The sequence below is a fragment of the Paramisgurnus dabryanus genome, chromosome 6 (assembly GCF_030506205.2).
Source record: "Paramisgurnus dabryanus chromosome 6, PD_genome_1.1, whole genome shotgun sequence".
NCBI lineage: Eukaryota > Metazoa > Chordata > Actinopteri > Cypriniformes > Cobitidae > Paramisgurnus > Paramisgurnus dabryanus.
The window spans coordinates 35,728,257-35,745,739 of NC_133342.1; the positions used below are offsets into that span (position 1 = coordinate 35,728,257).

The following is a 17,483-nucleotide window of genomic DNA, read 5'->3' on the forward strand; positions in this document are numbered from 1 at the left end:
TTCATTTTCATTCAGAAGAGGGACTAGTTTCGCCCTTGACGTAATTATTTTTTATATTGAGTAAAAAAGTCGTACCCAAGCTCAATACAAAAAAAAAAAAAAAACATTATTATTGTGAGGCTATTGTTGCGCATTGGGATAAGGAAACAATTTTGAACACAATTCTTTTTTAGTTATTTCCATACGTTTGTTTATTTTTACCTAAACAGTTACAGATTGCAGTTTTACGTTCAAAATTAAAATCAACCTGCAGTAAGCAAAATCTTTAAGCTCCTGAACAAAAAATGGTCAAAGGAATGTCAGCCACGTCACTGAAAAGGAAAGTAATTTTAATTTTGATAATGCATAAAACATCACTAACGTTAAAGCGTGCGCGGGTCCTTTAAGTACACGCGCACACTTCCACAACGGCCGCACGCACGGAACAGGGAATGAATGGCACACCCGGATGTCGGAAGTTGTGCTGTAGCCTACTATGTGTCTTACAAACATATTTGTAAATACGGTCGCAGTTATTTGTTCAATATAGCATCGTGTCAGGGTGACATCACGGGAAAACTCGGTTGAGATAGTGCGGATACATTTCAGACCGAACAGCTGTCAGGCACCAAAGGTAAGACGATGATCCCGATGATCAGATGTGAGGAACAGCACGGGTTGGTTGTCAGCCGTACCTAGGCTTCAAAACTTGATGCTTGCCAGTGAAAGTATTTGATGTAACACTTTATTATAACGTTACTTTAATTCCCGACAGACATCTGCGAGAATTGACACGCGTTGTTGTCATCGAGTCTTTTTTTATAGATATTTCCTGTCGACATTTATAGATACTAGCGTTTAAAATGGTTATTTTTGACGTACACACTCAAAGCCAGCATGTGTGAATGAGGGTCGAAGCAAACTGGCTAACGTTAGATGAGAGCACGCGCTGCGATGTAAATAATACATGAAGATGGATGTATAAGATGTTAAAACGATAATGTGACGTGAAAACTGTACAGTAAGCGTTTAATTTTTCGTCTCATGAAGGCCTAGTGGCAGGAATGTATGTAGTTATCATGGGAAGATCAGAGATGAGGGCAGGTGTATTATCATTAACACCATTATCATCATGGACAAAACAAACCAGCCACAGGGTTTACAAGAATTGACAAAATATACATGTGTATAGTAACCATAGTTTATTGGTCTGTAGGAAAACCATACCACAAATTACTATAGTAACCATATTTAAACCATGCTATTTAGTAAAAGTACTAATGCAAATCCCTTGTTTTTAACAGCTATGAACCTTTATGATACAGGTGTTTCTCCATATTTGTGATTACAGATACAGTCATGAGTCCATCAGTGCGTTTGCCGGAGTTGATCCGGGTCATCCGCAGTGCTCGGACGCAGGGTGAGGAACGGGGCATCATCCAGCGAGAGTGTGCGGATATACGGGCACAGTTTCGACAGGGTGACAATGGGGAGCGATCGCACAGCCTGGCAAAGCTACTGTATGTGCACATGCTGGGGTACCCTGCACATTTTGGCCAGGTATACGAGCACCTGTTGTTTGAATATGTAAAAAAATCACATTTTAATATCTACTTTACATTTTTGCAAGCTTTTATCTGGAATAGATAATTCCTGTACAACTTAAATGATTGTCGTGTTATCTGTTTTGATATATTGATGGTAATGACTTTAGTGTTTGCTTGTGCAGATGGAGTGTGTACGTCTAATCGCCAGTCCCAGATACAGCGAGAAGCGGATTGGTTACCTGGGAGCAATGATGCTGTTGGATGAGAAACAGGATGCAAGTCTTTTGATGACCAACTCTATTAAAAAGTAAATACTACACAGTTTTACACTTATGCATTTGGCAGAGATGTTTATCTAATGCAACTTACAATGCATTACATTTTATGTTTTTGTGGGAACCGAACTCATGATCATTTGCGCTGCTAATTCAATGCTCTACCAATTGATCTACAGAAACACAACATATATACACTGCAAAAAATGACTTTCTTACTTAGTATTATTTCCTCAGAATAAGTTGTTTTTATCTACATACACCGCGGGTCCCCTTACATGGAAGTCGCCATTTTGTGCCGCCATCTTTCTACAACAGCCCATAAAGGCGCTCTAAATGAATCTGTGTTACGGCACTTCTTGTTGACGTTCGTAGTGTTGTCAAACAAAACGGAGCGTAGCTAACTCCTCCCCCTCCCTCTCTCTTACTCTCCCCCTTGCCCCTTCCATGATTCCTCACACGCACTTACCCCCTAAACCCCACCCCCAAATCCTTCTTGTCGTTTATTGGCTGAAACATGTTTGTTATGTTTCGTGATTGTAGACTGCGGCACTTTGTTTTTGTTGCCGTTTGTGGAGCCTGGGCTGTCTACAGACACTGCGTTTTTTTACAGTGTGTTCAGGGGACAGGCAGCTAGCAGATAGTGAGGAGATGTTTACTGTATGAAACAAAAAAAGTTATGGCCTAAAACGCGTAAATTCGCTTAGAGCGTCTTTAATGGACAAACTTTTTTTACTAAGTTGTCTTCGACGATGACATGTTTGTCCTGTGGCGGCTACCGTAGTTTCTCTATGCGTTTCGGTGAATGGTGGACTGAGCCGTTGGTTGCAATTCGCAACCTCACCACTAGATGCCGCTAAAATTTACACACTGCACCTTTAAATCAAGATGTATTTTCCTGATGAGCAAAATGACCTAAGAAAATTTGTCTAGTTTTTAGACAACCAATATACAATTTAAGTGAATTTGGGCTAAAACAAGCAAAGAAAGAAAGAAATGAAATAAACTTTTTTCTTAAACACTTAATTCAAGAATAATTTTTTCACCCCATTGGCAGGTATATTTTTGCTTTGTTTTTTGTCTAAAAACTAGACAAATTTTCAACAATATCCACCTTCAGTATATAGACAGAATTTAGTGAATTATTTATGTTTAAACTACATTTTCTAGCAGGTTTTACAACAAACCCTTTGTTTGTTACAATTAACCCCACCTATTGCATCAACTTGACTTACTGTGAACCAGAAACACAATATTTGTTCATGGTAAATCTTAGGTTTTTACTAATATTTTGTTTGTTTGTTTTTAGCTACAATGTATAATCATTTACATTTTTCTTTTCCTTTATGTGTAATTATTTCTACTTCTTCTATAGCTTTGAATTGTGTTGACTGTGGATTTTTTTCTATGTTAGTGATCTGTCTCATAGCAGTCAGTATGTTCAGTCTCTGGCTCTGTGTACTTTGGGATGCATGGGCTCAGCTGGGATGTGTCGAGATCTGGCACCAGAGATCGAACGACTACTCAGGGCCTCTAATTCGTATATCAAGAAAAAGGTCAGCTCGTGACATTAAATGTCGATAAACATCTTAAATAAAGTTTAATCTGCATCCAAAACTAACTCAACATGTTCAAATCGATGATGTTGTTTGTTATTTAGGCCATCCTGTGTGCTGTTCACATCGTAAGAAAAGTCCCAGAGCTTGGAGAACTGTTCACACCATCAGCAAAGTCTTTGTTGTCAGAGAAGAACCATGGTTTGTTACTTTGCTTTTTTACTTCTTTAGGTCTTATACGCGTTTGGCATTTAATATGGTGGTGGTTTTATATTTGTTTATTGCAAAATAATGCCATCTGGCTGCGTTCACAGGAGTTTTACACGGTGCTGTAGTTTTAATAACTGAATTGTGTGAGAAGAACCATGATACTCTTGGGCAGTTTCGCAAGGTCAGTAAATGAATTTGACCCAAAACATTTACTTGGACTGTCAGGTCTGGAAAATATATATTTTTTTGTGTTTCCCATTAGGCTGTGCCAGATCTGGTTCAGATTATGAGAAGTCTTGTGACATCCAGCTATTCTCCAGAACATAACATAGCTGGTATCAGCGACCCCTTTTTACAGGTGTGACGTCCAGCATCACTATGCAACCGATACATATTCTTATGTTAACATGCAAAGTCAAGAGGGGAATTAAATGGCATGAATTAAAAATAAATAATTTCGCCCTCAGGTGCGCATTCTTCGGTTGCTAAGGATTTTGGGACACAATAATGATGCTGCTAGTGAAGCCATGAATGACTTGCTGGCACAGGTATGGTAAAACAAACACAACATCTAATCCACAGTTTTACACAGAATGTCTTTTGTGTAATAGTTAGGGTTGAAAATTCTGGGGAATTTTGGAAACTTTACATGGAAATTACACAGGAATATATGGGAATTGTGGCACAGGGATGAAGATGTGTCAGATAATTGTCAAATGTATATTTTTATTTTAATAATTAATTAAGGTTTCCAAAATTCCTAAGGTTTGCAACCCTATCCATAGTTTAAGCTGAATTTACATGTGTTTGTTTGATTCACTTGGTTTTGATAAACAGGTGGCCACAAATACAGACAGCAGTAAGACTGCGGGCAGTGCTGTGCTGTATGAAACAGTTTTAACTATCATGGACATCAACTCAGAGAGTGGGCTTAGGGTTAGTCATGATTTCACATGAATTGTATTTTTTAGCTTTATTATGTTGATTGAGAATGTTAACATAATCTACAAATCTAACTTATTCTCATAATTGTATATATTTGTGTCTTTAAGGTCCTTGCTGTAAACATTCTGGGGAGGTTTCTTCTTAATAATGACAGGAATATTCGGTATGCTTTTGCATTTACACTATATAGACAAAGGTATAGGGATGGCCCCTTCTAATAATAAACTTAACAATCTATTCCAATAATTCCAATACACCATCCAATAACATTTTAAAAGAATTTTGTTTCCATCTTTATTGCAACGGTTTTGGAAGAGCCTTCTTCTATCCTAAAATTACAATACCTGTATACACGTCATTGATAAGTTAGGGGGATGAGTGTTTGGGTGAAAGCTTGCAAGTCAAACTAAAGGTGTTCCGCTGGGTTCAGGTCTGGGACCTTGCTTTGTTTGTAAATAGTAGCATTGTAATGTTGAAATAAAAAAGGTGCTTTGCCCAAACTGTTGCTACTGTATAAAATTTGAAGAACACTATTCTCTAGGACAGGGATTCCCAAAGTGTGGTGCCACCAGGGGGTGCGCTAGAGGAAAAATGTAATGGCGGTCTGTTTCTTTAAGTGGGATTTTTCCATACAATAAATAAATAAAAAAAATGAACAGTAAACATTTCCTTTGTAATCGCTTTTATTTTAAATAAAAAACTATAATTAATTAGTTTATGATAGAAGCGTAGAAGACAGCTGCTGTCTTTTTCTACGCACTGCTCTTCTGTTATGCACTGCAGCCGCTATATGCGTGCCAACTCGTTTCATTCATTCCATATATATTATAAATATGCTTAACTGGCTGAAATCAGGGAAACTGTCATGTGGGACGTCTTATGATAAAGTTGTTAGTCACGAAGGAGGAGAGCGACCAAGAGAGAGACTTTTTTATGGCAAAAATAGAAATAATGAAATGTGACGAGACATGGGCACAGGATACGCGAGCAATGTGTTTTCATGCATGGAAAGAGACCGCCAATGAATTATAAAATAAAATACATAAATACTTACAAAGACACTGTAGAGCTTATTAAAAGCTTTCATTTAATTTTGTTTTAAACTTGAGCTGTTATAATGAATCTGCAAACTATTATACACCTTTTGTGCGAACAGTAAAGGCTTTTGTTAATGTGTTTGATGGGTCTGCACGTGACGCACTGGTAAACATGAGGAAACCTCTCATATATCATCTATTAGCTGACGGCAGTAAGTGTACGTTTTTTACCATAGTAAACTCGAATGGCATCTAAATATCACAGTGGTTAAACGCATACACGGGGGCGCGCATCATCTACGCTGAGCGTAGCTGCGTCTGGTCATAGTTTCAGATGGTGCAACACGCGTAAATATTTTTCACAATGTCAGACGTAGCTAAGCTCGACGTAGGACTTACACCCAACTTCTTAACGTCCGGCTGTTGCAACCACCCCTGGTTATTTGCGCATGATTAAACATGAGTCTCGAAAAACAAATCTTTTTAGCGTTTTGTTGTTGTTTTTTTGAAGTGGGGATTGGATATTATTATTTGCTGTCACATTAAGATTTGTCTTAAAGTAAAAGTAGTACATTTTTGGGTCTGATTGACAAATCTAAAGCAGTTTATTTGTTTATAAACACAGTTTTATGCTGAATCTACACTGCTGTCACCAGTGATGTGTGACCTGACTGCAGACTGATCTCTTTTAGTGTTGGCCAATCAGAATGAGGCCTGCAGAGACAAACAGGGATAGCCAGTTTTTCTGGTTGATTCAGTTATTGTCTAGAAATCAGATGACTGCAATCTAGCAATCAGGGTTTAAAAGAACTCTTGTATTGTTTTTTTTTCACATTTATTAATATTTACTTACACCACTAGTCATCATACGTGTCTTAGTACAGACCTTTAACAAAACACGAATATGGTATAAATAAACTAGTTTTAGTTAATAAAGAGGAATATTTGGTTAAGCTTATCCAGTTGTATTAAATTCACTTGTTCTGTCCCCTCTTATGTCCGTTGCAGTTATATATCGATGACATCACTCCAGAAGATAGTGCAGACGGACCACAATGCAGTGCAGCGGCACAGGGGCACTATTGTGGACTGCCTGAAAGACCAAGACACCTCGGTGAAACGGTATTCATATATATGTTTTATTAACAAAAATATAAGTATACAACAGATGCAGTTCTGATCTCTTCTGCTTTTTTTCTTCAGTCGAGCTTTAGAACTGTCACTCGCTCTGGTGTCGGCTGCGAACATTCGCTTAATGATGAAGGAGCTCCTTATTTTTCTTTCAACCTCTCCCGTCGAGCTTCGATCTCAAGCTGCCTCTGGCATCTTCAACGCTGCCGAAAGGTATCATCAGTCGATTCGAATTCACATTTAGTGTCATCTATTAAAAGTTCACATGTTTGTGGATAATTATTCAGTGTATCACTCGTACAGTATGCAGACTAAAGCTTGTCACCCTGCGCAGTTAAAGTCTGACAGTTTGTGACCCAGTCAGTGTAAACCCAGCTAAAGTCATTTGTTGTGATAAACTCTTTTACTTAAACTCATCCTACATAATGTAATGAACATTGTGTGAAAAATAACCTTAATGGGTGATTTTCGCGAATTTAGACTTATGAGGTGTCATGAAACATTTTGATAAAAAAGTAAATGCAAAATAAGAGTATCAAAATAAGCAGCCTACAGTTACAAACATCTCTTCATGTACTATTTTGCACATGATTTTAAATGACGTCATACAAACCAATTTTTTTTCCACATTTAAGGGGAAGATTTTTATTACCGCAATGTCTCCATGACCAGATTTAGGTTCTTTCATATGAAAATATTTATAATTAAAAAATAAAAAGCTTCAGTGCATGTTATACTATAACCATACATGGTGTTTGGTGATCATTGGTAAATGTAGTGACAATAATAAGGAATATAAATGTGTCCAAGAAAAAATTTCTCATTCTCAGCATTTTCAATCATTGTTTAAGCCCTCAAGAAACTAACATTTTCAAAAAAAAAAAAAAAAATTTGTTGGAAGGGACATAATTGAGTGTGACACTCAAGATGGCTACCTGGTAAGCGGTTCTTATTTTTTCACTCCAGATAAAAGTTTACATTTTATTTGTCATAGTACCTAGACAACTTTTTAGTTCTCATTACCGAAACATGAGTTTGTAAATGCATATATTTAATGTAATATCATGTTGCGGTAGTTTGGTTTGTATGATGTCATTTGAAATCATGTACAAAATAATACGTGAAGAGATGTTTGTAACTGAATGCTTCTTATTTTGATAGCATTTACTTTTTTTAAATCTTTCATGACACCTCATAAGTCTAACGCTATGTCCACACGAAGCCGGTGCATTCCCTATCAGATCATTTTTTTTCCTTGCTCTAAAAAAATTATCCGTAAACACGAAACCACTGAAACCGACTGAAAGCGGTGTAATATATATGCCGGACCAGTATGGGGCGCTGTAATTCTGCCACAGATATACACTATACATGGAGAAGAAGACTTTGAGCATGCGCATAACCAACGTATGGTGTTGTCCATTATCGCTTGTTGGTCACCACAATTGCATAGAAGCAATAGATTTTGCTGTAGTAAAGCTAGTAGGCTTAGTAGCTTCTGTAGCACGAACACAATCATGTAGTCCGCCGTTATTGTTGTTGCTGTTACGTGTGACGCTTCCGACACGTGATGTGATGAAGTTTTCGCTTCACAAAATATACGGATTGGCTGTACAGACGAAACCGCAAGGGTGTCGGTTTCAGATTTATCCACTTTAGGACCCGGTTTCAAAAAATAGCGGATTCAGTCTCCCAAAACGCCGGATCCGTGTGGATGAAACGCCAATACGATAACAAATTTATACGTATACAGTGATACGCGTCTCCGTGTGGACAGCCCCTAATTTCGCGAGAATCACCCTAATAGCTTCAATATTAAGTAAGTAAGTACTATGTAAGGTCATGCCTCGAAAGATCGAAATCAAAAAAATATATCATCATCTTTTGAATTTTTTATGTTAACATGTGTCTCTCCTGTGATGTTTATCTGGCAAATCACAGGTGCTGATCAACAGTTTGTCTCTCTCTCTCTCTCTCTGTGTTTCGGTCAGGTATGCCCCTTCTAAGCGCTGGCACATTGATACCATCCTGCATGTGCTCACCACGGTAAATAGCCACGCTACTACACAACCCAACTTGTTACATACCTCATAAACTAAAATCGGTTCTCTAATAGATCATCTCATTCACAAACAGTGGCGGCTCGTGACTCCTCATCCGAGGGGCGCGAATTCAAAATAAGTGTTCGGAGTATCATGTGTGTTGTTCCCTTTTCCAAAATATGTGTCCTGCGTGTTGAGAGATCATGTGTGCATCACGTGTTTTGTCAAAATAAGTGCCTGCTGCACACGCATCAAAACCGTTTATGATAAAAGAGACGCTCATGTTCCAAAAGACACTCCCTTAACATTAAACTCTGATTACGCATGAGATTATGCGAGTATCTGGCAAACGCGAGCGTCTCTTTTATCATAAACCCTTTGACGCGTCTGCAGCAGACACTTATTTTGGCAGGACACGTGATGCACATACGATCTCTCAAAGTGCAGAACACATATTATGAAATTACGTACCACACACATGACGGGCTACATACATGTTGTGACGAACTTCGCATCGTGCGCCCTCAGAAAAAGAAGTCACCAGCCGCCACTGTTCACAAATAAATAATGCTGTCTTGTGTCCTGTAATTATAGGGGTTGCCTTGATTTCACAATGGCTAGTTACGGTCTTGCATTACTACAGTAAAAGTTTGATTTTAAGTTTGTTTGCTCCCAACCAAAAAAATAAAAAATTTCAGCACCAGCCGCCACTGATTTTGGGACCTATGCATGTTTATTAAAGCAACACTAAAGACTTATTGCTTTTTGCTCCCCCTACAGGCTAGAAGCATAATTGTTCATTACCACTGTCGTAAATACTGCCGCATAGCTGGCTCTGATTTTTGTAGTTTTCACTCGGACTACAGAACCACTACCCGACGGTTGGAAACTTATTTAGTGCGGTTTTGGCCAATAGAGGGCTGCAAAGCGAATGTGAAAATGCCATTTACCCTTTTTTGAGTGGATGAACCACTGAAACTTATTTGGAAATGTTATTTTAAGGTAAAAAAACTCTTTGGTGTTGCTTTAAGTGAAAGATATTTTTACAGTTTTAGTTGATGGAATTCATATATTTTACTCTCCCTCAAACCTTCACATATATATATATATGAGACAAATTTCATTTTTGTGTGAACTATTCTTTTGACTGTGTGAAGTTTTTAATGCAGTACCCTTTCTCTTAGGCAGGGGGCGACGTAAGAGATGAGACCGTGCCCAACCTAATCCAACTCATCACAACTGCCTCTGAGCTACACTGTTACACTGTTCAAAAGCTCTATAGAGCACTGGTTAAAGATATTTCACAAGTAAGGAAATGTTTCTTTGTTATTATTACACATAAAATAAGGGCCTGTGATGATACACAGAGCGCTTTCTTGCAATCCTTTTTCTCGGTTTTGAGAAACACATCTGCTTGTTGACTCATAGATCATTGTGTTCATATCTGCTATAAGCAAATGTTTGTGTGTAATACACAGTTTGTATGTGTGTAGCAATCTTTGGTCCAGGTAGCGTGCTGGTGTATAGGAGAATATGGAGACCTGCTGCTCAAAGGAGAATGTGAGGAGATTGAAGCTGTGCAGGTAAAGAAACAGCAGTTTAGACGTAGACATTTTTGCATGTCATATATGGGTCAATGACATGGCATGGGGCATTATTTATTATATAAATTACTTGATACAATTATGACACATGTCACTTTAGTCTGTAAAGCCCATTTAGTTTAAATTCATTTTCAGTATTTTTAATAATAATTCATTACTAATTGCTTTGGGATCTCAAACTTGCCAGAAGGGCAACTGTCCATACAAATTAGCAGTTACTTAGAACGCAACTATTAAAAATGGTGTTTAAATTATAAAAAATTCAAAATAAGCTACTTTGGCATTATATTATGTTTGAAATCATTCCTATATACAAATTTCATGAATATCAGTAGTTGTTAGGATAATGAAAAACTTGTGTCAAACTATTTGGTTTTCAAATGTCAGGGTGGTACAACCAAAATCATGGGCCTTTTATTAATAAGTTAACATTAACAAGTATAAACAGTAAACATGATATCACATTATCCAGTGAACCCCAGGTGGTCTTTATGGCTGAATGAGAAGTTTGTAGATTTCTCTCAAATACTGATAAAATAGCTACTTTACGGTAATGGGTTGGATGGGTTGGTACATTTTTTTTGTCAGGTGGTACAACCAATGTAAAACTAGAACAAGTTTTGTTTTATCAAACACATTTTAATTTTATTTAAAAGGTATATTTATGATTCTGATCACAAGCAAAATCTTATACCAGCATCCAAGTAGTTAAAGGGGCCATGGCATGAAAATCTGACTTTTTCCATGTTTAAGTGCTATAATTGTGTCCCCAGTGCTTCTATCAACCTAGAAAATATGAAAAGATCAACCCAGTAACTTAGTTTTGGTAAACCATTCTCTGCAAGCACGTGAAAAATAGGTCATTGAAATTTGGCTCCTCTTTTGATGTCATTATTATAATAATACCACCCCTTAATCTGCGCTACAGAGAAAAAATAATTCACAGCACAATTGATTTTGAATTGCATCAAACCACCATCATTGAGTGTGTTTACATGCACAGAATAAGCGGATAATTAGCAAAAATGCTTAATAAAGAAAACTGTTTTCATGCTTTTACATGCAAATCAATAAGCCGGCTATGCAGACAACAACGTTTACATGGGACTTGGAGATTTGTCAGGTTTCTCGCAGGCAGTGACATCACGCCTATAGTATATAATAGTTCTTTAAAAAGCCTACAGCATATCTGTCTTTAGTTATACTGTTTTATTACTTCTTGTGTCTGCAGAACCTGTAACTGTGGGTTGACACCAAATGCGAGTTCAACGATTTGCACGAGTAGATTACATACAAAGTCAATGCAAAGATGCGCTCAGACACGTCGTCGTGTGGTACAATTATGCTACGTACACACCAAACGCGGGGCATCACGTTTATCGCTCTAGATTACTCGCAGAACTTAACTTCGTGTCATGCGAATTTTTCGCTTGAGTTGAATATTTTTGAATATAACGCGTCTGGGCCCAAGTTGAAAATATTCAACTCAAGCGAAAAATTCGCATGACACGAAGTTAAGTTCTGCGAGTAATCTAGAGCGTTAAACGCGATGCCCCACGTTTGGTGGGAGACTTTTATGTGTTACTTTGCGCTTACTTCCGCGTGTGATGTTTATCTTTCACACGCAGAGACATGCGCACATGGACAAAACCGTGATAAAGCCGTTTAAGGTGTTTACATGCCACGTGAAATCGGGGTAATGAGCAAAAAACTACTTGTGCCAATCGGTTTTTGCTTATGCCGTTTATGGGCTTTCCCCGATAAAAGAAAACTGTTTTACGCGTTTACATGCCCCAATAAAAAACATTTTAAAAAATCATTTTAATAAGCTAAAAATTAAGCTAATCATTTTTGTTTTAATAAATGCAAAAACCTTATTATTTATTATTATTATTTATTTAAGGTGGTTTAAAAAATTTTTTTATTGTTCTTAAATGTATAGTTCTTAAATGTTAGTTTTATGTTCAAGTTGCTTTATTCCTTTAAACTGTTTTCAGGATTATAATTTTTAATACCACTATCAAATAAACAATCAGCATGACACAGAGTGCATTAAAATTGGCTAATAGATAATGATTGGATGTACCACCTGACATGTTTTTGAATAGATATCAAAAATATTGTGACAAAAATCATAAAAATATACTGAAATGTCATTCAATAAACAAAACTCTCCAGACTCATAAATATGCATTACAGGTTTAAGGAGCTTGTTTTGTCATTGACCCATTTATTATAGTAGCAGGATAATGTTTTTCTGATACAATCCCTGTACTGAGACCTAACTAGATTTAAGGAGTTTTTCTGGATATTTCCTGTCACTAGGTTACAGAGGATGACGTCTTGGATGCTTTAGAAACAGTTTTACATTCTCACATGTCATCACCGGCAACCCGAGGCTTTGCGCTCACTGCTACCATGAAGCTGAGCACTCGCATCACAGATAATGTCGAGTGAGAAAACTTACATTGTTTTAATATTAACTTATATTTTCATGCCTTTATTTGTCATAATCTTTTACTTATCACCGTTTCAGTCGAATCAGAAGTATTGTCAGTATATACGGCAGCTGTATTGACCTGGAACTTCAACAAAGGGCAGTGGAGTATAATGCGCTCTTTAAGAAATATGACCACATGAGGTACACCCAAATATTTGATTCCTCTTATTTAAATTTTTCCCTTATGTTTATTGTAAAGTATATTATATTCCTCTCAGAGCTGCAGTGTTAGAGAGAATGCCAGTGATGGATAAAAACTCACCTGGCCACACCAATGGAGACATAACAGGAGATCTGGTTAAGGAGCCTGAACTATCCAAACCAGTTGAGGCAGGATTACCCTCCCAATCGACAAGCGAGGTAATTGGAAGATAATATGTTTTCAGACACTAGTTTTGAAAGTTTTTGTCTTTATCTTCCACTTGCTGTTTGTTAAAGGTGTGTGACCTTTTGGATCTCTTGGGTGGAACCGATACGCCCATCCCGGCCCTTACGAGCACTCCACCATTAACTACTTCTAGTGCTGGAGATCTTCTTGACCTTCTGGGAGGACTGGAGCCTACGCCAGGTGAGAATATAAAAGCTCCCCCAGCATTTGGTCATGGTTGATATTTATATTATAATTTTGTGTGCTCACTTGTTAGTGGTTCCCAATGAGACGGTCTACGAGAAGAATGGAATAACCCTAAAGTTACAATGTGACAGACAGACAGAAACAGATGTCACAGTCACCCTCATTGCTTCTAACTCCACTATGAATGACATCACCAACTTCACTCTGCAAGCAGCAGTACCAAAGGTCTGTACATGCCTACATACAGTACATAACTTATTAAGTACATACTGATAACTTAAATAATTTAAGTTATGAAATTAAGTGTTATAAATAATATTTTCCCTCAGAGTGTTCAGCTGCAAATGAAGGCTCCGAGTGGTAATGTGATTCCAGCCCACGGCCTCGGTCAAGTCACACAAACTGTTTTACTCAACAACCCTAACAAGGCAAGTCTGTTCCCTTTAGGGCATTTCATACTTGTAGTTTGCTTCTTTTGGTCTGGACCAAATATAAAACAATTTATTAAAGAGAGTTCAAACAAAAATGAAAATTCTGTCAATATTTACTCATTCTCATGTTGTTCTAAATCTGTATGAATTTCTTTTTTCGGTTGAACACACAAGAAGATATTTTAATAAATGATGGTAAACACACAGCTCATTATAACCATTGACTTCCATAGTAGGAAAAACAAATACTATGGAATTTAAGGTGTGTTTATCATCATTTATCATAATACTTCCATAATATACTTCCATGTATATTGCTTGACCGTTTTTATTTTTCTACAGGTGAGCCTAAAGATGCGAGTCCGAGTGTCTTACTCTCATCAGGGCACAATGTGTCAGGACATGGTACAGATCGACTCCTTTCCAAGCCCTGTCTGGAAGTGACAGCCATAAGTGAGCCCCTTGTGAAAGACCTGCATAAGTCCAGTCCACCTTGAGGCGAAGCTTCATGTCATCTGTTTCATCAAGACAGACACTACGCTATCTGGCAGCTGTCTTTCAGCTCTGTCTTTTGGCTACATGACACAAGTCATTGATTATTGCTGGTAGACGTGAACTGAAGTGCTGTCTCAGCACAGATTTTATATGACAGATGTTTTTGAACATTCAGAGAGTAAATACTCAAACTAATTCACACATTTTTAAGCTCTTTGCACCATGCCACACAGGAGGTGGTTTCCATTAGGACTTTTTGTTTTTACAAACTTTACTTGTATGGGACAAACAATGTTTTCAGGTATGTTGATGTTTTCAGTTAAAACCAATCAAAGAAGCATTTTAGTCTGGGATTAGTCTTGAACCTGAAGTCTGGGAAACCACCCCTAAAAATCAATCTGTTAACAAGTAAGGCCCTGTCCCAAATGGCGCACTTCATGTGGACTTTTGGTCTCGTAGCCTTAAATTGCGCGTTCTCGCTTAGTCTATGAGTCCGTAGGGTGTCCCATCTGTCATTTTTACGCTTTGAAGTGTGCTCATCAGCGCCTCCTTTCCCCCCTTGATGCGGTCTTCAGCGAAGCCCGCACTGCAGCAGTCTTCACGCACTTTCCCAACCCAGAAGTCCTTGCAAAAGGGCAATCAGACGAGGGAAGGGAGGAGTTCACACTGACGGGCAACTTCTCCACCTATTTCCGGTGTGATGCTCGAGTCTGTCCCAAAATACGACTCCGGTGCACCCACGTGGACTCGCATCAAGGGTCCCTAAAGTCTGGACTACGTGATGTCATCAAAGTGTGGACTCTGAGGAGGACCACAAGTCCGGAGTGTGCCTTTTGGGACAGGGCGTATATGAACTTGAGTTTCAGGTTTTATCTGAAGTAACCAGATTAATTCCTATGTAGTAGTGATGGGCGATTTGAAGCACTGCTTCATGAAGCCTCAAAACATTTACGAATCTTTGTTGTGAATCAGTGGTTCGGAGTGTGTTTCAAACTGGCCAAGTCATGTGATTTTAGCAAACGAGGCTTCATTACATCATAACTGTTTCGAAAATCCACCTGTTCACCACTGGGAGATTGATCACAAAGCAAACCCATTGACCAGTGTCATATGGTTAGGTTAACTTGAGTCAGTTTTATTATGCAAGTAATATTTTGCCTTCTTTTTGTTTTTATACAGATTTTAAAGTGTTAATATACTGTTTGCCCTGAATTAAACTAAAAACACAGAATACACTTTTATCTAAAGTTTTTAGGTTAAATAATTGTTTCTCAAAAACATATTTTTAGAAAAATCTTAAAATGATTGTGAATTTTTTTTTAAAGAAATTGGTTCAATTGATTTGAAGCTTCGACGAGCTTAGTTTCTCCCATCACTACTATGTAGGCAGATGTTCTGCATGTTAAGCCTCCTAACCAGTTAGTCTACTCTGAAAACTAATAACATAAGATGTGATGTCAGTTAAGATCAAATTGCCTTATTGTTATAAATCACCTCTCGTCATTCTTTAACCTTTCTCTTTGGATGTTAACCCCTTTCTCTCAGGATATTCCTGTGGCACAGATGTATAGTTTTACTGACACAGACAAGTTTCACATTACATTCTCATATATTTATAAAGTCCTAATCATTCTTCTCAAACTCATTGTGTGTGTGAAACCATAATTATACATTGTTTAATGCATTTTTCATACAATAAACACATATATAATATTATGCATTGCTTTTAAGCAGTTTTTTTTTAGGATGGAGAACATCTCATAGCTGTTTGAGACAAGACTATTGGGTGCAGTGTTTTTAGTTACCACCTTTAAAAAGTAAAATTTAAACAAGCACTACTGATTTTTAAACATGTTACAAAGGAAGCAGTGTTTATCCTGAAACAGAAATAAAACTTCCCTCCCAGTGCAATTGTGTCAAATACTGCAGCTGTACGCCATGGAGATAAACTTCACATTAAACCCAAATTCACAGGTTGTAAACAGTGTTCAGAATTCATCTGCATTAGGCCCACTTAAACAAGGATCCTAGGCAACACTAACAACAATTCGATCGGGGTGGGCATTTGTGGTCCTGGCGAGCCACTGTCCTGCAAAGTTCAGCTCCAACCAAAATCAAACACACCTAAAAAATCTAACCAAAGGCTGCAGGATTACATGGAAATGACCTGTGAAAGTGCCCCTCCAGGACCACAAATACCCACCCCTGATTTAGACATGGCCAAATGTCCACTGGCATTTTGGCAAGTCTGTTCTTATAGACATAACCTCTTAAATTTACAAGCCTTGTTGTACAGATTACACGAAAGACACAGGATGACCGCTAGGACAATGAAGGTCCTCTCCTCCTCGGAGGGCCAGAACTAAATGCAGAACAGATCCTCCCTGAATCTTATAGTCTGCAGCTGTTTTCTCATCATTCCTGTAAGACAAACAGTTTAAATAAATAACGGCATGATTACTATGATTTACTCTTGTGTATATAAGGTTAACCTTACATTTGCTTTCCACTGTAAATCAGTCTTTGCTGTTGTGGTGGGATGCCCTCCTTTTCCTCCACCCTCTCTTTAATTCTCTCCACCTTGGTAGGGAAAAAATAGGTCCTAAGCAGCAGTAATGATGTCATTTTGACAGTGTTTCTTACAGACATGACATGATTTTAATGATACAGAAATAAACTCCTACCTTGTCTGTAGGCTCGATGTCAATTTCTATTTCTTTGCCTGTGAGGGTCTACACAAGAACAGAAAAGTCACAAATAAATCAATAAAAAAAAACATTCTGGAAATGTGAATGTCTCTTGTGCATTTATACATATACAAAATAAATAATGTGTTTGACGGATTAAATAATAAAATGTTACATACACTTATTTCAACACTAGACCCATTTCTAATGTTCGTAATAAAAAAACAGCTTGCTAAAAACGGAAAAAAGTCACTTACCTTCACTTTAATCAACATATTGGGAACTCTAATTTAACTCATACAAATGAAATAAGTAAGAGAGCAAATAAATAATATTTTAACGATGAAAATTTGCGAAAAGATTCAACAAGAGAATTGCGACTCCACTTCCTGTACATCAGAAATTGTCCGGGTGCTCCTGTATGCTGGTGACGATGGTTCCGCTTTCGTGCGTCAGATAGGGCGCAAGTC

At 37.7% G+C, this 17,483-nt stretch overlaps 2 protein-coding genes across 2 annotated transcripts; one reads left to right on the forward strand and one right to left on the reverse strand.

Moving 5' to 3' along the window:
• The first annotated feature begins 401 nt into the window (after window positions 1-401).
• Window positions 402-15,789, forward strand: ap1g2 (adaptor related protein complex 1 subunit gamma 2). The gene is made up of 22 exons (XM_065277040.1): window positions 402-613; window positions 1,331-1,539; window positions 1,709-1,833; window positions 3,216-3,357; window positions 3,462-3,558; window positions 3,672-3,748; window positions 3,830-3,925; window positions 4,035-4,115; window positions 4,405-4,503; window positions 4,620-4,675; window positions 6,558-6,671; window positions 6,753-6,893; window positions 8,672-8,726; window positions 9,907-10,029; window positions 10,216-10,305; window positions 12,652-12,779; window positions 12,863-12,967; window positions 13,045-13,186; window positions 13,265-13,394; window positions 13,471-13,625; window positions 13,730-13,828; window positions 14,174-15,789. Exons 2-22 carry the CDS (start codon window positions 1,339-1,341, stop codon window positions 14,273-14,275), a joined length of 2,358 nt encoding a protein of 785 aa, XP_065133112.1. The 5' UTR covers window positions 402-613; window positions 1,331-1,338; the 3' UTR covers window positions 14,276-15,789.
• A 134-nt stretch (window positions 15,790-15,923) lies between these two features.
• nedd8l (NEDD8 ubiquitin like modifier, like) lies at window positions 15,924-17,427 on the reverse strand. Its single transcript, XM_065277206.1, has 4 exons — window positions 17,271-17,427; window positions 17,011-17,058; window positions 16,824-16,906; window positions 15,924-16,747 (listed from the first exon to the last, which is right to left on the reverse strand). The coding sequence occupies exons 1-4, from the start codon at window positions 17,286-17,288 to the stop codon at window positions 16,624-16,626; spliced, it is 273 nt and encodes a 90-aa protein (XP_065133278.1). The 5' UTR covers window positions 17,289-17,427; the 3' UTR covers window positions 15,924-16,623.
• Between the last annotated feature and the right edge of the window lie 56 nt (window positions 17,428-17,483).